This window comes from Nanorana parkeri, unplaced genomic scaffold, assembly GCF_000935625.1.
Source record: "Nanorana parkeri isolate BGI_ZX_2015 unplaced genomic scaffold, ASM93562v1 scaffold58, whole genome shotgun sequence".
Lineage (NCBI taxonomy): Eukaryota > Metazoa > Chordata > Amphibia > Anura > Dicroglossidae > Nanorana > Nanorana parkeri.
In genome coordinates, this window is record NW_017306326.1 from 2,545,602 (window position 1) to 2,568,141 (window position 22,540).

Here is a 22,540-nt window from a genome sequence, read left to right on the forward strand (position 1 = left end):
CTTTTTTATCACTTTCAATAACTTAATTTTTTTAACCTTTTTAAAAAAAATGTATTTTTGTTTTTTTATTATTATTATTTTTTAAATTTATTTTATTGTATTATTTATTTGCAATGCTATCAAAAGCCCAATATGTGATAGCACATACAGTAAGTGGTGACAGGTTCTCTTTAAGGAGACTTTCGGGGTCCCGAGACTCATCTGACCAGGGACAAAGGCTATACACTGCACTCTGGGTTGTTCATTATTTCTTGCGTACACATGCAAAGTTTTTGGTCAAATATTTGCGATTTGCAAAATTCTCGAATCCTGGAGGTTCACAGCCAACTTATGGAAGTGGCGGACCACAACCTCATGCCTAGTATGACCCAAGTGATGGTACAGACAACCGTTTCTACACTTGTACTGTTTAAGTTTTAGAAAGAGTTTGAAAGTCTTTTGGAAACTCTGTTGGGTATTTTAGTGTTCTCAGTCATTATATATATTTTTTAGGTATATTTAATCATCATTTGTGTACTCTCGCCTTCATAATTCATTCATAATAAGGCCAGGGATGTCCCTATATTGAGGCGGTTGTCTCAGGTTGGAGAACAGTTGGGGAACAGGTGGTGGGGGGGGGGCACAGTGTCTCAGGTTGCCAAGAGCTGTTAGCACCCTATGACGCTCCGTGCGGTGTGGCTTCCCGCCCAGCTCACTGACATCACTGGTTGATAGGAGCTGAGCAGGGATGCTCTGACTTGCGTCCCACATAGCTCCTGGCAACCAGTGATGTCAGTGAGTTGAGCAGGAGCCTGGACGGAGCCACTGGCATGGTGGTATGGGCCTGCTGCCCGCCCCTTCGAACAACAACCATGCATGCCACCCCCCATGTAACCATTCCCTGACATCCACAACCAAACTCCCCTCCCACACGCAGCAACAATGCCACAGGCAGTGATTCACCTAGGGACAGCCCTGAATACGGCTAATGAGGGGCCATTTTTGGCACAAGAACAGATCCAGGGTACTTCAGGAACCATTTAAAGCCCATAGCACCTTAACCAGTTGACATCCGCGGTGTTAAACCCCCTTCCCATCCAGGCCATTTTTCAGTATTCAGCGCTGCGGTACTTTGACTGACATTTATTCCGTCATGCAGCGCTGTACTGAAATGAATTTTATACCCTTTTTTGGGGACAGATAGAGCTTTCTTTTGGTGGTATTTATTCACCACTGGGGGTTTTATTTTTTTACTATATTAAGGAAAAATTACCGAAATTTTTAAAAAAAAACAACTTTCTCATTGACTCCAATCCATTCTCCTAAAATGATTACATTTTGATGAAATCTCTTGAATATTGAAGAAATGTCAGAACCTTTGGGGTTCTTATAAGCAGATATCTAATAGGCGCTAAACCCATTTTTTATTGCGTAGATACTGTCAGGGGGGTACGGCTGTGCCGTGAGTGGAACCCCTTGGCAGGGGCGGCAAGCCAAAGTCCGAGGTCGTGGTACACAGGGATAATCCAAGAAGAATAGTCAGGTCCAATCCGGGTCGAGGCAGGCAGCTAGTTTCAGTAACGGAAGGGTAAGCCAAAGGGTCGGTAATCAAGAGTCCAAGCAGAGGTTCAGGAATAAAGACAGGTTCAAGGCACAGGGAGCTGGGAGATCACACCATAGGGATAGAATAACTCAGCAATGAGCCAGGGTTCTGACTGGGCTTTTATACTCAGTGGAGGATTGAGACCACTCCCCGGCTACCGAGGCAACCAGGTAGCCTCTCCATCAGGAGCCAATGGCGAGAGAGGGGCAGAGGGTGTGTGCTGGGAACCTCTCCCAGCAAGGATCACACCTGACACCAGTAACAGGTGCACTACGTGCATGTCCCCGTGCCTGCGCGCGCAGCCTGTCCACCGCGCACGCGCACTTGTCGCGCATGCGTACCCACTATCCTGGTACCAGGGGTCCTGCCAGGAAGGGGAATCCGTGCCCCCCGCCGCACATGGCCACCCCGAGGAGAGGTAAGCCCCCTAGTACCCTGACAGACACTCAATGGGAACCATAAGCTTTTCTTCTATAGAGATCTTCTAAAGACTGACAAGGAGATTGGCAGCTCTTCATCTTTCTATGTCAATAACACTCTAGCTGAAAATTTTCCTTCAGCCAGGAGGCTTAGACTCCCCTATATAAAACACAATTGTCCATGAGCGTGGTAACGCAATAATAACATCTTGAAGTGATGCAGATTTTGTGGTCGGTTCGCTGCTGTATCGGTGATTTAAAAAATACTAAATAGTTTTCTTAAGCAGATTCAGTTTTAATATAACATTGTGACAGTTAAGGGAATATTTTAGTCAGCAACTAATAGGTTTTTGCAGTCATTTTTCACCGTGACAAAGTATAAGTATGAAACTGCAGTTTTCCAGAAAACTTTACAAACAGACACTCTAAAAATGTAGCCGAGGTCTCAAAATAATATGTACGCTATTAGCATTAACGTTTGTACCAAATATTTTTCTCTAGGCATTTGGTTGTACTAAGCTGGTTAAGGGTTGTAGGCTCTCTGCATCCAAGCTGGCGCCGAAAACCCCCACAGGCTTTTTTGCTTGCCTGAGCTACAATTCTTACATCTGCCAGAACCCTGACATTGTTATCGGTGGGGAGAATACAAACTCTGGCTGGTATATTAGGGGCCTTAGGACCAGAAATAGGGGAGGCCCTTGTCCTCCCGTTTCCTACCTCTTGCTTTTGGAGCATGATGAATGGCTTCAGTGACCAACGGATAGGTGTGAATGGATGGACTCTTCTTTCTCCGGAATCGTTAAGGTTTGCATAATGAGCTCTTTGCTTTTTAGTCTTCTGCTTCATCTTAAGTATATGTAGTCAACATATGTAGGAGCTCGCTATACAATGTAGAAAAGTTTCTCACAAGTTTTGACTCTTGCTAAATAAGTCAAGGGCTGCCCAGTCTTCTCCTGGGACTTTCTATTGGACATCGAGCAGGGTCATCACTTTGAAGGACCATTAGAGAGGTTTGGTAGGGGATAGGTTTGTTTTATCCAGTTATGGACCTGGGACATACCTTGTGCATCTGTCGTGGAACCAGGAGTGCCCTCTTACCTGGGGTCCGATGGGTACGGCGGAGATTGTAGAGTCCTTCTTGGTGTGGTTTGGTGCCCAGCGGCGGCAGGTTGCGGGTGCATGCATGTGGCACTGCCGTGGCTTCTTAGTCGCCTCAGGTGTTGATCATTGCCAGGGAGGGCCATGCCAGCACTCCTTCTCTCCTAGCCATCCCATTGGTTCCCAAGGACCTGTGGCTTCCTTGTTTCCCAGACAACGGGGGCGTTGCTGGCCCCTGTTGGGTTTAAATTCCAGCCAGAGCCAAGACTTGTTGCTGAGTTATTCTGTTATTCCCAAAGCAGCTACGATGCCTCATTTCCTGTTTCCTGCCTTCCTTCCCTGCTATTTGGATCTCCTGGTTATGGACCCCTGGCTTGTCTCACCGTTTATGATACTCACTGCCTGCCTCGACCAAGACTGTACTCTGACAATGCTTTTTGGATCATCCTATCTTGTACCTCAGCCTGGACTCTCCTTCTGGTATTGTTCCCTGCTATTGGGTTCCACTCCAGGAAACAGGGGGACTTCGCTCCTTCCCCAACAGCATCCTAAAGTTCTTCCCAATTGAGTATACACCATCGTATTTAGCATGGCCTGCTGTCATTTTGACATCTGAGTGCCTAATCGGTCTATCAAGCTCCTACTGTGCAGCTTTTTCGACACAGATCAGCAGAAACACACGCTTGGTGATTATTAAAATGTAAACAAAACTTCATACACTGTGGTTAGCTGTGGCTCTCAGAAGCATTTTATTACAATGCATCTATTTTTACATAGATGTAAAAAAAAATTAGGTAAAGAGGGGCCATTTTTTTGGCACAAGGACAGGTCCAGGACATTTAAAAGAAGATTTTGTAAACCTCAGGAACTATTTAAAGCTCATTGTACTCTTTAAAAAAAATCAAAACCTCTTGAATATTGCCTACTTCATTAATTATCATGTATGTTGCTAAAATTGCCAAATTTCACCGAAATCGACTTATTTTTGCTGAAATTTTAGAAAATGTAAAAATTCAATTTGTGTTTGTCCCTATTAGGTAGGACATATATAGTTACGTTCTCACATATACTTACGTTCTCATGTGCTATCATAAAAAGAACACCCTTAGTACATCCAAGCATGATAATTTTACACAGGGGAATGAAGGGTTCCTTTGGACTGAACTATTTCCACAGGTCCCCTACAAGGAGGTCCCACCTTGATATCATTAAATGCAATACATTAAATCTGTATGCAAAGATACACATAATTTATTAAATATAAATATCAAACAAACTTTTAAAATGACATGAGAAGCTATTTTACACTCGGCTTTCCATAAGACAGGATAAATCAAATAAATAATGTATATGGACCCCCACAAGCATCAAAGTCCGCTATAGAGTAGACATATCAGCGGGTATGTCAAGTTGGAAACCAGCATCATTCATAAAATCCTTAATGCTGCCGTTTGAAAACGATTTATATATTGCATGTGTATGGTAGCGATCAAGGAATATTCAGCATTCCATTAGCACACACACGATCAGGAAAGACTCACAGGATAATATGCTCATCCAGAAATCAACTGTCTGCTCCACATCATATCTCCATGAACATAGAATATATCTGATTAACCCTTGAGGATCTAATCCCCGGACAGCTGTCCGTGAAAGTCCCAACAGGAGACCTCCAATAGGGTTCTGAACTGCTGTACAGCTGTACAAATATAGAGTATACGTGCACCTATCTTGCAAGGATAATGTAGACAGTCATTCAGTGAGTTCCTTTGGGCTACTTTACCAGTTCTCTAAGCAAACTGGTCCATGTTTGATGTTCAGACAGAACAGGCCCAATCTGCCTTGTATGTACTCATCTCACTACCAGAAGCCACTTGTCAACAGATATGTATAACTCCATACAGCAAGACATGGTTGCATAGCCCCCCCCCTCCCTTCCCCCCCAAGCCAATCTTGGCAGGCACTGAGGAAATCAGGATCACTCCATATCTAATGAGGTCTTCGTGTATCATTTGCCATCAGTTAGGAACTGATGAGGGAGCGCTGACAAATCATGATTCAGACATGGGATCTGCTGAGGGCCACTGAGCTAAGTCAATGTAATATGAGAAACACAGAGCAAGAAATGTATATTTCAGCTTAATGGTTTTCCCCTCAACGAAGTAAGACAATTCTCTTTCTGCCTGGTTAAGGTTCATCAGTGCGGGGAATGTTTCTTTAAGGGGAACTCGACTTTTACAGACCACAAGCTTCAGAATTTGCTGATACATATAATTTCTATGTTTCCTCTACCCTTTATCTGAATTGCTGTTATGCATTTGTATCTATAATCCTTTCTGATTCTGATGTTACGTGGGTGGGACTTAGAGTTGATTTCTCTGGCTACATTGATTATCCTCTGAGGCCGCTGTCAGTGTTAATTGAAGAATTTACACTCAGGTTAGGGAGAATTCCTGGCCTGTTTTGTTCTGTAAATATAGGGGAAGCATCCATGTACAACCAGTGAATGTGCAAGGAATGCATGAAGAGAATGAAAAGAGATATATTAATAAATATCAAGGATACAATTACATGTCAACAGACATGTCAAATGTATAACTCGTGAAATAGGTGAATTTAATCTTTAAAAAAAAAAAATATAATATACTTTTAGTGAATACACGTTTTAGTTTTAACAATACCTGACAGTCGTTATTTAGCATGAAATGCATTTTGTACTGGATGTTACATTTTTCTTGCTATTGTGCTCTAGTATTGTATCTTTATTTCCCTCCGGTGGTTATTTATATGTAGCGAAGCCACAAATCACAGTTGTAAACCAATGACAAAATGCAAAAATTGGGCAGGGGCGGTTCTGAGTGTGACTTCAGGATCTGAAGTCGCTATTTGCATAACAGAGCATCCTGGGATCTGAGGCTTCTGAGGAGCTCTGCCTACTGAGCACATGTGAGGACATCTCTAGGTGTGTGCATGCCATCAGTGTTACTGACAGATCACCAGTTTTAAAGAAGAATTCCGGGCAAAGCTTTTATTAAACCCCACACTCAAGGGTTAAGGGATTTTTTTTTTAAATCTAGATGCTAAAATAAAAAAAGTTATCCTCACCCGATCCTCCAAGCTGGTCGGCGCATCTCCTCCGTCATCCTCATGTCCTTTACATAGTGTATTAGATGTGATTACTCGAGGATCCTTAGACCACGGCAGCAGAGGGGGAGCAAGGCTGGAAGGTCCAGTTTAAGCCAAGCTGGCTCTGAGGAGCAGGTGAATATAACTGTTTTAATTTTAGCACCTAGACCAAACGAGCAGTTAACCGGTGCAGTGCAGGGGTAACCCCCACTGCAAAAGTTAATAAAACTTGTGTCTGAAGTTCTCCTTTAAGCTTCAATCAGGTTCAGTTTATGGGCTTTCCATCTTCTGTGCGGTGAACAAATGTACATTGACTCGAAGTGATCATGGGTGTGTATAATGTGAGAGCAGGAAACACAGATGGGTGGAGTAGGATTCTGCAGAATCATAGGCTCATAATTGGGTGTCCCCGTTGTACCATATTATCTCTATAGTATGTGCCTGTCTGTAGCTCTGGAGAGGTACCACAATCAGATGCTATAGTAGTGGGGACACCGCTTTTTTGGGGTAATCTGTGAGGTCCTGCTCTGTGTGACCACTCATAGCCATTCTGTATATAGGACTGAAAAAAAAATATTAGAATACATTAGACATGTAAGCTGTGGAAAAATTTGGTTCGGTTTTGATATTTCGTTGTTTTGGGATTCGGATCTGAAATTCAATTTGGTTCGAGTTTTCGGATTCGGACGTAATCCGAATTTTCGTTAGTTTCGAATGAGTTTACGAATATTCCTTGCGAATACCACAGAAAAACAAATACAGATATTAATACTAAAGCTGAAGCTCCTAGACCCGAATGGCATTCGGGATCTGAATTTCCTAATTGCATTCGGGAGCTCCAGAAAGCAATACGGGTCTGGGAACCATATTAAAGCTGAGGCTTCCAGACCCGAATGCTTTTCGGAAATTCAGACTCTATTCAGGTCTTGGAGCATCAGTTTTAGTATTATGTATATATAAGTAGTATTCTATATTACGAACGAATATTCGTAGCAGCAACATTGTGACCCATATATACATAAAACTAAACCTGAGGCTCCCAAACCCGAATGGCCATTGGGAGCTCCTGAATGCAGACCCATTCGGATGCATTAAACCGAAAAACAAATCTGATTGGCCAGAAAAGTCACATGTCCGATTCAATTTTGTATTTGAACGAAATTTGGACGGGATCCAAAATTCGGAAATGAAAATTTGGATTCGAACGCATTCGGATGCATTGGGATTCGGAAATTCGGATGTGTCTGTCACGTACCTGGAGTGAGACCAGATGGAGAGGTGGCGTCTCTTGTGTCCCGTGTCCAACTTCCCTGGAGATGGGGACAGGGAAAGAAGGACACCAGGTAGCACTGGTGCCTGGATGGTAGGAAACCAGATGCAGACGAGGTACCGAAGCAGGAGGCAGGGGGTCACAAGCCGGAGTCAAGCCAATCAGAAGAAAGCAGTACAGAATCAGGAGCCAAAAGCAGAGTCAGAAACAAGCAGATGTCAAAGCCGGGGGGACAAGCAGGTATAATCAGCAGGCAGAAGAATGGTCAAGGAAAGCCGGGTCAATAAACAGGAATTCAAGGGATCACAGGAGCAAATAACACAGGAATAGCTGAGGATCAAACAGCAAAGGAGATGTGCTCTGGATCAGTTTAAATAGGGCTTCATGATGTCACTTCCTGTCCAAGGAGACTTCCGATGAGCATGCGCACGCATGTATTACGCTTGTTTACCCTTTGACCCTGAGAATGGGTCTTCCGGACATGCGCATAGGGATGCACGTCATTCTGGGCATGCGCAGAACGATTCTTACAGTGTCCAAATTTCTGAAAATTTGTACGAATTTTGATTGGGAACGAAACAAATCGCACATGTCCAGAATATATTTTATCCCATTTAATCACTTGTTAACTCTGAGCTAACCCTAATTAGATCCTAGTATCTCCTTTTTTTTCCCCTTAACTATTTTTTTTCCGTTCTGCTCTATTACCTTTTTCACTTTCCATCTATTTTGTTAATATCTGTAGCATTTCAAAACAAAAAAATACACAATTTTACAAAATAATTAATATATTAATTTAAAAAAAGAAATATCACCACACTCCGTACTAGAAATGTGATTTAAACGCCTTTGTGAAAGGCAGAAACCGCATAATAAAATCCACAATTTGTTGAGCTATGTGCTAGCTTAGTTCCCAGAATATATTTTGGTTGTCACGATGTTAATGAAAAACCTGCCGCTCTTTATGACTAAATTGTCCAATCTCCCCATTTCGTACAGTTTTCCATGGGAGGTGGAAACCCAGGGGCACGCCGGCTGCGATTTCTGTGCCCTGAGGCGGCCACTGTATGTGCGGACGTGCAAGCATGTTGGTTTTCAGCTTAGGGAGGATGGGTCAATGTTGGCATCTTCGCCTTGGGTGGCAGAGGACCTTGTTTCACATTGGCTGCCTATACACTGTTATACAGGCAGCCAATGTGAAACAAGGTCCTCTACAAGGGACAGAAGATTCCTAGAACAGAAGTTGATGCGACTAATCAATGTAAGGGGAAAAGCAGTACGGAATCTTTTTTTCACGTTTACTCAAACGATGAGAATAAAATGTATATCTTGGCAACCAAAGTCCAACCTGTGCATGTGAATCCTGCCAGAGAGAGAGAGAGTTAATTAAGGCAACAGGCCAGTTCTAGAGAAACTATGTGGGTGTTACAGGGAGGCGAGCTGACAGGCCCATCTCCCTCTGTCTGAAGTTCGGCGTGACAGTGACAGGCAAAAGATGGATTTATCACTTGAGAGCTGACATGTGCGCACTACGGTGGAGTATGGAGCTGCAGCGATAGCCCCGGCTCCTCTCCTCTGTCATCACACGCCTGGCTGCACTTCTGAATGCCATCAAATATAGAGCAACAGACAAGGTACCGTCAGCGGAGAGAGAGCATTCTATTAATAGCGTGGGCTATATAGAGAGCCAAGCCGGATGCACAGATTATTCCGCCTTTCTGTATCGCGCACGTCTTGTACCATGGTGGGATGGAAGATTCATTCGGCACACTGTCTGCCACGTCTCTTTCGCTGAGATTCATGGTGTACTTTGTTATGTGTATTGATCTGTCTGTCTACGGTGGCACACAAAAGTTTGGGCGCACTTGGTCAAATTGCATGTCACCATTATTCTCAGTTGAAGTTAAAGTAAGTAGAGTAAGAAGTTCTGGAACCTCTGCCAGGAAATGAGGATGAATCCCCCGAGTTTGAACACAGAAGTCAATAAAAACCTGGAAGGTGCAGGGAAACTGGAATGGCCTACCAATGGATTTGGAAGCCAACATTATCCAAAATACCATCCAAGATAAGCCAGCATGCCCATGGCAACCAGACTAAGGTGCCATTTTACTCAAGATTTCATTACATTTTTGAGTGAACCCTTTCACCTCAATCACAAATTTAAAGCACTCCTTGCATTTTAAATACAAAGTCTTATCCCTTCCCCCCACAAAAGGAAATGCAATGTTTAAGGGAAATATTTGGAAGAACAAACTACAACATACTACGTTATACTCATAGGGTGACGTATACTCAAGGGTGATGTCATTGGTTCTTCTCCCAGGATCTTCAGAAATTTGAGGATCCCAAATACTGGATGAATGCACTCCTACACCATGCTGGAGCAAGATCCTGGGAAAGTTGAGGATCCGAATACCCCAAGAATGTTTTTCTCCTCCATGCTGGAGAAGATTCATTTTTTTAGAGATTTGGATGTATCTGGAGCACATTTTGGGAAACAAAGTACAAAAATACTTACCTTACACCCTGATTTCCAAAGAATGATTTGTGGTATCCTTGGAAAGCTGAGGATCCCAAAAAATGAACTCCTTGATGGACCAGTGTCTTTTTTCATCCTCAAATACTATGTAACTAAGAGGCAAGGGGGGTGCTGGGAGGGGTACATTTTTTAATTCTAAAGGTTTAATGTCTGGGAAGGTTATTTACCTATGTAGGGGGCACCAACATTGCTAGTAAGTTACAACACATAGAAAATTAGCCTATATGGTACTTTTAAGGTACTCTGTATATATAACATCAGAGAGTATATGTTTGGTTTTTTTAAGTGAAAATAAACTATGGATTATCATTATTCTCATTGTGGTACTGTTTCAATAAGCTTATACAATGATTAATTTCTGTCCAGAGCTGCATTCATTTTTCACCAAGATCTTGTAGTGATGATGGGAGAGTCGGACCACTGCCTAAAGTCTTCTCCAGCACATTCCAAAGATTCTCAATGGGGTTAAGGTCTGGACTTAGTGGTGGCCAATCCATGTGTGACAATGATGTCTCATGCCCCCTGAACCACTCTATTACAATCTGAGTCCATTGAATGCTGGCATTGTCATCTAGGAATTAGGCCAGTGTGCCATGAGGGATAAAAAATCCATTGATGGGAAAACCTGGTCATTCAGTATATTCAGGTCGGCAGCTGATCTCCTTTTTTTGTGGCACATACCGTTGAACCTAGACCTGAAGCAACCCCTATAGATCTCACCTATTTGCTTAGCTAAATCCAGGTGGTAACTGTTTTCAGCAAGGCTATATATATATATATATATGTATGCAATGTACCTTAAAAGTCCCATATAGGCTCAATTTCTATGTTATTTTTCGAATTCACAAGAGGTTTTCTTTGAGTTAACAGTCTGTGCATTCAAAACGTCCTTTGTTGAAGATACAATGGAACAGCCAATGTGAGCGGCTCACTTGTTAGAGGTCTAATAAATATTCCACTACGCCAATTTCACGTGTTGAGTTTTATCCCCGGCATAAAATATACCTTTGAAAGCCTTTTCCAACCCGCTATATCCTTTACATTCCACCGACCAATATTTGTTGTGTAGACTCAATGCAACTTCAAGAGCGTGAGGGAGTCTTTCATCTACTGCCAGGCTCTCGCCTTAAAAGCATCCCGTTAGATGTCAGACTTTGGAGCTTTTGCACACCTTTCATGGACCATGGCTCCCTGCTCCTCCCACCAGCCACACTTACGGCCCTTAATTTAAAAGAGAATATTCATCAGCAACCGGTTCACGGGGAAAAAAATCAGCCCGAGGATGTTTTACTAACAGCTGGTGTCCAAAACAAATTTGTAATTAAGATGGTGTTTTCGTTCAGCTGGAAAGCCGGTTAAAGAAAGGGAAAAAAAGAGAGGCAGCTGTAAATATTGAACTTCTGAGCTCCTCTTCTGACTAGTGGATTTAAAACTTCTTTTAATGATTTGTAGTTACCCATCGATTTAACAGGAGCGTTTTGGGAGCCAGGGGTACACCTGTTTCTGACCAAGTCTTTGTAGTTGGTTTAATGATAAAACGGTAACTAAAAAAGACAACGTTTTTACAAGAGGCCAGTAAGCCGACTCGGGAGTTTGGACAAATTGTACAAATATTGCTGGTTTGGCGGTTGTAATGACAACGTATTCCAGGGCAACCTGGATTTTTTTTATGGCGTTTTGTCACAAGTCTTTGGCACCAATAATGTGATGCCTTGTAGATAGGTGAAAAACATTTGATCACATACACTGCCTGGCCAAAAAAACAAGTCACACACTCTAATATTTTGTTGGATCTCCTTTAGTTTTGATTACGGCATGCCATTCGCCGTGGCAACGTTTCGATAAGCTTATGCAATGTCACAACTTTATTTTCCATCCAGAGTTGCATTCATTTTTCACCAAGATCTTGTAATGATGATGGGAGAGTCGGACCACTGTGTAAAGTCTTCTCCAGCACATCCCAAAGATTCTCAATGGGAAAGGGGGCCTCGAGTTTAGATGACGATAGTTCACATTTGTGTGATATGTTGATGAGTTGCCCATTTTTTGCATTGAGGATCCTACAGATGACAATGGCAGGGCGTGAATAGGCATAAATGTTGGTAACATATCTAAAAGGGGAACTACAGAAATGTAAAAAGTTAACCCTTGCCGTGCTGGGGTAACTGCTTATTTATCTCTAGGGGCTCAAATTAAAAAAAAAATACTGACCTGATCCGGTCTAAGGACCCATGATGTCATTATATCTCATGCAGTCCATTCACTTGCTTACACGTGACACTGCCGAGGGACATACCAAAGGGGGGAAACGTAAGTGCTGACCATTGCAGGACCAAGAATCAGGTCAGTATATCTTCTTTATTCCGGTCCCAAGACCAAAAAGGAGCAGTTAACCCTTGTATAATGGGGGTATTCCCATTGCAAGGGTCAACTTTTTAACCTAGAACCTGGAGTTCTTTAAAATGGCATGGAACTGCCCACTCCAAGGTGTTAATCCAGCCCAAGGTCTGACAATTACACCAGACCAGCCAAGGCTAAGCTGAGACTTTTAGTACCTCAATGGCTGGAATACTGGCTCCTTTTTTGTGCCCATTCTAGATGAACAGCATTTGAGTTTAACCTCTTTTGTCCCATTTTATGTTCCAGAAACACGGTTATTGAGCAATAAACATGTTCTCGCAGCGCACAACTCTGTTCTGTATATGCACTTCATGCAGCGGGTCTCCTGCTGCTCCGAGAGCACCACAACACTGTAATTCTGCCAAATCCCCTCTATAGTCTCCCTGCACCCCCCAAATCCTGTAAATTTACAAGGGAATAGGCATATTACGAGCTGCCACTGGGAGGATATACAGCCCGCGGGGGCTCTTCATCAAGCCTGCTTATAATATAATAGCTATATAACTCACCCCGGGTCCGACTTACGTGAAGGATGGAGGGTTACATTACACAGGGGGGAGATAAGTTACGCAGACCTACATCCTATATGTTATTGCTAAGCAGCGGGATCTGTACAATAAAGCTGCATGCCGAGCACTTATATGGCCTTGTTATGGAAGAACTCTGCAAAGCTTCACAGGCAGCTAAAAGTATGCCATGCCATAACGCCGTAGCCAGTTCAATAATCTACAAACCCTCTCTTTAACGATGAACACCAGGCAGATAGAAAATATATAGATTAATGCAGCGCTGTGCTAATTAATACATTGTTCATTTTTTTTTAAAATGCTGGCAAATTAAGTATTTGAATTTGACCTGGCAGAGCTCAGACTGGGAGAGCGAGAAGCAGCACAAGGGGCCAATTTGTTGTGCCAAAGTGCTTACAACGAACATGCTAATAGGAGGAGAGAGCAGAGGGATGGAAAGATGAGCTCATCAGCCTGCTGCTTCTCCTTTCACTGTCCAATCACAGGCTGAGGGAGGGGCAAGCCCCATATGTGTTTTCTTACTGCAGTAGAGAAAAAAAAAAACAGGCCATCTGTAGCAATGAGCAAGCTATCCTGGGTTTGGTTTGTTGGACGTTTGTTCAACCCACAGTGTCATTGGTTGCTTTGGTTTACCAGTCCCTGTCCTTGCAACCAATGTGTAACGCCTGAATGGACTGTAGTAGTGAGGATCGCAGCTGCGGAGGCTTCTCAGGTATGGAACCCTGGTTTCACTCTCTCAGTTTTAACAGAGAGTTAGGGTTCCTCGCATCACAGCCTCAGGATAAATAATAAGGCAACAGAAAAGGTTCTACTACGTAAACTAGGGTTGAGGAGATGTGGTAGTAATGACCCTCTGTGGCCCAGTCACTAATCAGCCAAAAATGATGTGCCGGTTGCACAGCGCCATTGGTTGCTTGGTCCCAGACAAAGGTTCGGCTGGTGGTCAATGTGGCCAAAGCCTTTGCCCATTCGGTGAACTGAGAACAATTGAAATCATGGTCAACCTGAACCCAAAGCTCGTCTCTATCATCCCACCTGCCAAAATGGACTGTGCTTTATGGAAGAGCTGTGTAAATCTCACGACTGGCTGTATTTCATCTGTGTGTTTAGAGTTCTAATTTAAAGCAACCCTGACAGGGATCAGCTGGAGAAATCTTTGGCTAGAGAGAAGAAAAGTTCATTTTCTGCCATTAATTTTTTTCTGCCTGTGACCCTATTGGGGAAATTCTCCTTTACTTCCTGTCCCTGTGTTACCTATAAAAGAAATGGGGTGCAGTAGCCACCCGGACAGAAAGGAATGGATAGCAATTGGCAGGGAGATTCTCTTAAGTGAGGTCTCTTGACTTTTTAATGGAGCAACGAGAGTGGAAGTTCTGGGCTTCCATATCACTGACTCTTCTGTTGCCTCCTCATTGAGGAACATGGTCATTGAATGTATTTCATTATTTTAGGATCTCACCTCTGAAATAAAACCCCTACCTACAAGCAGATGGGTGTTCTTTAAATGGGGTGACCAGCATTTTTTTTACCTTTTAAGTGCTACATTTTTAAACCTTTACAGTACACGGGTGTTAAAGTGTTCTGGGCATTCTCCGCACTCCGCTTTCCTGGCTCAGCCTCCCCTAGCCAGATGCAGCCACGCAGCCGATATTACCATTGTTTCCTCCAGCAGATGGTGAGCCGCTCCTTTCATCCCTTTGCTGCACTCATTGGAAAAAGATGGCCCATGATCAAATCTTAAATGAGACTATTATTGTGTGGTCTGGGCTCCAGGGGGCCACACGGACTCCAGGATTTAGTGCGGCTCCTAGGATCTCTGTGGCCTATTTACAGTCTTTAGAACTGAGGGATTTGGGGTTTGTGAAAGAGGATATGGTGCGAATCAAACCATTTAAAGAGCGTGCAATGAGAACTGATACAATAAAGCTTGCATGACCTGAGCGATCTTCCTTCCCCGTCTATTTCCTTTTTCCTCCTTTCCTTCTATATTCCTCTCTCTCTCTCTTTCCGCTCCCCTCTCTCTCTCTTCTGTCTTTCCCCTCTCACCCTCTCTTCTGTCTTTCCCCTCTCACCCTCTCTTCTGTCTTTCCCATCTCTCTCCTCTCTTCCCCTCTCTTCTCTCACTTTCTCTTTCTCTCTCTCTCTCTTCTGTCTTCCCCGCCCCCTCTCTCCTCTCTCTCTCTCTCTCTCTCACTCCCTTCCCTCCTTCATCCCTTCATCTGCCCTTTCTTTATCTTCTTTCAGTCATTCCTTCCTCCCTGTCTTTTGTCTTGCCTTCCTTCCATTCCCTTTTTCCTCTTGCCTTTACTTCCCCCTTCTCCTCCTCAGTCTTTCCTCTACAGATGATTTGATTCGCCTGCATGCAATAGCTTTTTCAGTTTTTAGGATTGTCACTGATAGGTGACTCTTCCACCAGTTAATATCAACCAATCATGCAATGGTTAGAAATATCAGGTGCCCTGTCCAGGGTGCTGATGCCAGCAGGTTAAAGCGGAGCTTACATACCGAGCGGAAGGTCCGCTTTTTTACTAGTCCCCTGTCACCCCCAACACAAAAGGTAATAAAAGGACATTTGTAAACACACCGTTTGCCAAAACATAAAATAGCATGGCCCCAGGCTTAGACACCTTCAGGAGTCCCAGGTACCGGCAGTGCTAGGAGTTTGGAATCCCACAAGAATGCATGCCAGTCAAATATAGGAGTCCATTCTTGTGGGGTTTCAGGCTCTCAGCTCTATCGGAAGGCACAGTAATGTCACCCGTACCTCCTCGAGCCATAGGGGGTACCCTTAGTAATGCAATGTCACCCATACCCCTTTGAGCAGTCAGAGGCCAGGACTGAGGGTATATTTTATTTAGGGAACAGTGTTCCATATTTGCTGAAAGGGGCAGGGGGCAGGAAAAAAAAATCGGACTTTCCGTTTGGCACAACAGGATTGTACAGGACAGGCAGTGAGCAGAATAATCATGAGCCAGGGCACAGATGACCTGACAGAGGTTCGAACTTGTCACTACTCTATCCAAACCTAAATTTTTAAACAATTTTTAATTTGTATTTATTTACCTACAAGTAAAAATAGTAAAAAAGACTGCATTGCTCACTTAACCTCAGACTATTAAAGCCCAACTGGCTAAACAAACAGAGAGTGGATGTTCTGACGGTGGCCATACACTGTTTGAAAGTTCGTTGGAAATTGTCAGAGCATTGGATCTTGCCATCATTGAGTCAACTCATTTTGTTTAAAGGCCCTCAAGAAAGTCCTCCAGACCAGCTATTGGAATGGAATCCTAGACGTATTAAACCGGTTTCCTTAATGCCTGGCACAATATGTACGATGTTTCCCGAAGGAAAATCACATTCACGGTTAGAATTTTGGGCTTTCCAATAAGAAACAGGAACAATTTTTCATTCTGCTCCTCCAATTTTCCTTATCACTATGGTAGACCATGAACGTTGATTAGACCCCACCAACCATTCGAAAATTGAACCAACGTTCCGAAACTGAACATTTTCTAAGGAAATTCTACTGGTGTATGGCCTGGTGTATATTCCTGTCTCACCAGTGTCTGGATGAAAAGCAGTTGGGGACCTTTGGGGTCTTCTGCTTACATCCTGTGGGACAATAACATATTGGGTAAAAGAGCTAATCTAGTCATTTATATAAATAGCCACCTCTGTCTCCATCTCCTTCTGTCCCTGTGTGTCTCTCTTTTTCCATGTCTCTTTCCCCCGTCCTTCTCTATATATAGTCACAACCCCATAAACAAGCAATTATATGCTCGGTGAGCTCACAGTGAGTACGGGGAGGATGAAGCCAGGGAGAGCTGTGTGACAGAGTGATCAGAGGTATGTCTGCTCCATACATGACACGTCTTACCTCATCCTGCTCAGAACGGGGATTCAGATGTTAGGCAGACATGTTCAGTCACCAAAATAGATCGACTGTGGCACTGATTCTCCTAAAATACCAAAAATAGATTTATCCGAGGCCACGTTAAGAGCTGCAAGCCTCATGGTAATAGTGATAGACCTTTGTGACCATTTGCAAGGTATAAACATTATTGTTACATTGGTCTCATATCAGTGTTAAAATTATTAATATTATTATTATTAGTATTATTATTATTAATCATTTATATTGTGCAAACAATTTGCGCAGCACTTTACAATATAAAGGGAGACATTACAGTGACAATGCAATTCAATACAAGAGGGTTAGAAGGACCCTGAAAAAAAAGTAGGTGTATGTTCCCTAAGGGGGGGGTGTATGTTACTGGTTTGGGAAGATTCTGGTGGTTGCAAGTTACCGTGGGGATTGGGGGGTGCTGGTGGTGCATAGTACCTCTGCCTCCTGCCACACCCAGCTCACTGACATCACTGGTTGTCAGGAGTTTGGTTGGACGCCAGCTAGAGCATCCCGCTCAGCACCTGGCAACCCGTGACGTCAGTAAGCTGGGCGGGATGGTGACCTGAGCGCTCCAGGTTGCTGAGAGCTCTTAGCAACCTGGGATGCTTTGGCCAGAAAGGGGACAGTGGGCACATCTGCTACCTTCCACATGACCCAATGAGATGCCACCTGAGGCAATAAAGCAGGAAGAGCCTGAACTAGGTAGGATCACCAGGGATAATTCTAATGGAAGCTGCAAATTTAAAAGCATTGAAAATGTTTTTTATGATTACATGATAATGTTATAAATCATTTGAGGTTGTAGTTATTGAGTTTAGATCTACTTGAATGACTGAAAAATAATGACCCCCGTCATGTGCCTACATTGCTCGGTATCAGGCAGTTGGCTGTGTCAGCAGGGACGGCATAACTACTCTGTAAAAATGTCAACATTGCAATTAATTGCCTACATCCTGGAAGGCTGTTGTTTCATCCTGTTTACTGTTCTGTTGCTGTTGAGGTTTGGAATCCATTTCATAGCTGCAGGTTACCCGGACCAAGTCTTGTATGTTGCTATTTTCAAGTAGGTTAAAATTTTAGTACCTTAAAGGATCACTCCACTCAAAAGTCATATTTTTCTTATGATTTGAACTTGGTGGGGTGAGTCAGTCCCTGGCTTCTTGTATGTCTTCATGCTCCAGCAATGCAATCTTTCTGCCATAATTCCCAGCTCTGTCCATGTCCACCTTGGTGTTTTGGGTGCACCTCCCTACCTTTGTGTATCCCATCGCCTCCCCGTGTCAGATTCTTCATGGTATAAAATAAGTATAAAATCCAGCAGAGATGGTAGAAACCTGTCATAATGGGCACAACAGATGTGCAAACCCAGGGACTCAACATAGAGATGGTAGGGGTCCCTCATAGTGGGTACAGCAGGTATGCAGACCAGGGAACCCAGCAAAAGGATGGTGGAAACCCCTCATAATGGGCACAGCAGGTGTACAGACCCAGGAACTCAGCACAGGAATGCTGGGGACCCCTCATAATGGGCACAGCAGATGTGCAGAGCTGGGAACTCAGCATAGAGATGGTAGGGACCCCTAATAATGGGCACAGCAGGTGTGCAGAGCTGGGAATCCAGCAAAATGATGCACCGATACTGTTTTTTTTGTACTTTGTTTTTAAGTATCAATATTTGTTTTTTTGTACTTGCCGATACCGAATACCAATACCAGAAGTCCCATTTAGGAAGCCAGGCGGCGTGTCATTATTCGCCACCTAGCTTTCTGATTAGCAGGCAAACCGTCTCCACCAAGTGACGAAGGTGCATGGAGCCGGCTTCCAAGCCAAACAGGAAGCCGGGCAGCGTGTAATGACTCGCTGCCAGGCTTCCTGATATTGGAAGTTCGGGTATCAGGCTAGGCATCGGGGCATTTGGGCGAGTATGTGTACTGGCCCAAATACTCTGTATCGGCACCGATACATATGCTAGTATCGGTATTGGTGCATCCCTAGTCACAGCTGTTGTGCAGATCTGGGAACCCAGCAAAACGATGGTGGGGACCCCTCATAATGGGCACAGCAGGTATGTAGAGGTGGGAACTCACCAAAGGGATGGTAGGAGCCCCTCATAATGGCCACTGCATGTGTACAGACCTGGGAACTCGACGCAGGATGGTAGGCACCTCTGATAATGTGCAGAGTAGGTGTACAGACCTAGGAACTCAGCTCAGAGATGGTAGGCACCTCTCATAATGGGCACAGCAGGTGTGTAGACCTTAGAACTCAACTCAGAGCAGGGATCTCACCAAAAGAGTTCCTCAAGGATTAAAAGGACTGTCAGGAGAGTCTAACTCTCCATCATCTACCAGGAGACAACCACCTCCTAAGCTAGTTGCAACAAATCCAGCTTTCAAACTACACCAGTAACCTCTTTGATTGTTCGCGGAACAGCTCCAGTCTTCATCATCTAGTCCGGTCGACAATAATAACCCTTTTTGCCAAGCTAGCGGCGACTACTTCCCATCGGGCATTTAACGCTTGGGCTCAATCCATACGTTGGATCCGTGTGTATAAAATAAATTGTTTCACATAACGGGCTTGATTAATGTTTCAATAGAGGGGATTAATTGCCATAGCTTCTATCTAATTGTACTTCGTGTTTGGACTGATAAAATGAATGAGCTTCTTCTAAGTGCTAATTCCCCTTTTTTTTTGCTTCCAGCTGAATAAATATAGAAAAAAACACAATGCTCCGAGCTCTATATCACACTCTCCTGGCCATCTGCGCCGGGTAAGATGCGGCAGTATTCTTATCACGCGACACCTGGAAATCCTACGCACCCCAGATAGGTTTTCTTTATTTTCATACTTGAAACAAACTAAATGGGAGGAAATGCGATTTATTGGCCGCGTTTATATTGTCCGGACGCATAAATACAAGCGGCCCCATCCACGTCTGTCTCAGAGGAGCTAACACTCTAATCTCTGCAGCACAGTCCCTTCACTCTTGTTTATATAGATGTGCCCATTAGCTCTGTGCAAGTACCAAAGCGACAGTCACGGCAGTCTGTCCCAGAGGAGCTAACACTCTAATGTCTCCGCACAGTCACACACTATTGAATAAATTATACATGTATATAGCTCTCACATATACCGCAGTGCTGTACAGCGAACACTGAGCCAGTCACATCAGTCTCTGTACAGAGGAGCTAACACTCTAATGTCTCCGCACAGTCACACACTATTATTATACATTTATATAGCTCTGACATATACCGCAGTGTTGAACAGAGAACAATGTTCTCTGTACAACATCAGTCTCATCAGTCACATCAGTCTCTGTCCCAGAGGAGCTTACCCTCTAATGTCCCCCCACAGTCACATCAGTCTCTGTCCCAGAGGAGCTTACACTCTAATGTCCCCCCCACAGTCACACACTATTATTATACATTTATATAGCTCTGACATATACCGCAGTGTTGAACAGAGAACAATGTTCTCTGTACAACATCAGTCTCATCAGTCACATCAGTCTCTGTCCCAGAGGAGCTTACACTCTAATATCCCCCCACAGTCACGCACTATTATTATTATACATTTATATAGCTCTGACATATACCACAGTGCTGTACAGAGGATACTGAGCCAATCACACCAGTTTCTGCCCCAGAAGAGCTGACACTTTAATGTCACACACAGTTATAATTATACATTTATATAGCTCTGACATATGCTGCAGTGCTGTACAAAGATTACTGAGCCCTTCACATCAGCCACAGCCATCAATCGCTGTACCAGAGGAGCTTACACTCTAATGTCCCCCCAAAGTCACATACTATTATTATATATTTATATAGCTCTGACATATGCTGCAGCGCTGTACAAAGACTACTGAGCCCATCGCATCAGTCTCTCTACCAGAGGAGCTTACACTCTAATGTCCCCCTCACAGTCATACACTATTATTATACATTTATATAGCTCTGGCATATACCGCAGTGCAGTACAGGGAACATTGAGCCAGTCACATCAGTCTCTGTCCCAGAGGAGCTTACACTCTAATGCCTCGTCACAGTCACACACTATTATTATACATTTATTTAACTCTGACATATACCGCAGTATATAAGCCAGTCAGTCTTTGCACCAGGGGAGCTTACACTCTAATGCCTACCCCCACAGTCACACACTATTGTTATACATTTGTATAGCTCTGACATATTCCATAGCGCTGTACAAAGAATACTAAGCCAGTTAGATCGTACAAAGAATACTAAGCCAGTTAGATCAGTCCCTGCAGCAGAAGAGCTGGCACTTTAATGTCACGCAGAGTTATCATTATATATTTCTATGGCTCTGACATATACTGCAGTGCTCTACACATCAGTCTCTGAACCAATGGTCATTGAAAATTCCATCCATGGCGGAGGAGGGGGTGTTCGTCTTGAGGGATGCTGGGTAAGCTGAAGTAGAATAAACGGAGGATAGACACCAGTGCAATCTTTCTTATTAGAACACGGGGACTGGTCATGTGACTGTGAAAGTCAGACCCTCCCACCTGGATCTCACTCTCAGCAACAGCACCGCAATAACCCAGAGACTGATAACACAGAGATAGAGATATAAATGGACTGGATGGCGGATCTCTTTACAGGCTTCCTCTAAAGTAACAAAATGTATCTTCTCCAGCCGTCCATTTGTATTTGAAGCAGGATAAATGCTGAATATAAGACGATCACCAGGAAACGTTTGTTACGTTCGAGGACAGCGAGGGTTAAAGAAAAATACGGGTCTGGGATTAGTCTTGGCGGCCGTCCTGTTTCCTGCACGTACATTAATTAAGTTGATCCATACAATGCTACGTGCATCTGTGCGGGCCGCAGAAAAAATATTTGCACCAAAATGGTCATTGAAAATCCTTATTGATACAGATGGTGAGCACGGAGCAAAACCAATTGTGCCAGCTCAGAGGAAAAAATCCATGCCGCCGGTACTCTGTGCCAACAGTAAGAGCGGGAACCTTCTCCGATTAAAAATTACATCATGGCAGGTTTTTTTTTTCTCCCCACGAGCTCCAGGAACGTTTGTTCTGTGTGAATAAATCCCGACATTGCAATATGTACAGAGACTGCATCATTTATCACAAAGATTACACCTTTTATCATTAAAGTCCTGGACCTCCAGTCAGTGACTTTGTTTAGGCTGAGATGATGTCATCAGTCTGCTGCAGGCAGGAGGAAGCATTTCCTCAGTCTCCCCTCCCCCACCAGTGATTACACTCCAACAATGTAACTTTGTAGAAAGTCACAAGGTGGAAGGATGCAGAACACCAAAATGTATATGATTGTGTTGTCTATGAGCCGGCATCTCAATGCAGGAAGTAGATGATGACCCTGGGGGATGCCTGAGCAACAGACAATGGTGCCATCCAAAAGAATTCTATACACTATATTGCCGAAAGTATCAGGAAACCCCTCCAAATCATTGGATTCAGGTGTTCCAAACACCTCCATGGCTCCATGGCCACCTCCAAGCACCTCGGCATGTAGACGCTTCTACAAACATTTGTGAAAGAATGGGTCGCTCTCAGGAGTTCAGTGACTGCAAGCGTGGTACCGTGATAGGTTGTCACCTGTGCAATAAGTCCATCCGTGACATTTCCTTGCTACTAAATATTCCGCGGTCACCTG

The 22,540-nt window shown here is 43.7% G+C and overlaps 1 protein-coding gene across 13 annotated transcripts in view; it reads left to right on the forward strand.

The window, feature by feature from the left end:
• Positions 1–22,540, forward strand: part of CELF4 (CUGBP, Elav-like family member 4) — a 965,736-nt gene that overhangs the window by 740,970 nt on the left and 202,226 nt on the right. For 4 of the 13 annotated variants that reach the window (XM_018576168.1, XM_018576167.1, XM_018576166.1 and 1 more), the window contains exon 4: positions 570–582. The exons of the other annotated variants lie outside the window; for them this stretch is intronic. In XM_018576168.1, coding sequence (XP_018431670.1) covers positions 570–582 — 13 coding nt within the window. The remainder of the gene's footprint in view (positions 1–569; positions 583–22,540) is intronic. 13 annotated transcript variants of the gene reach the window in all.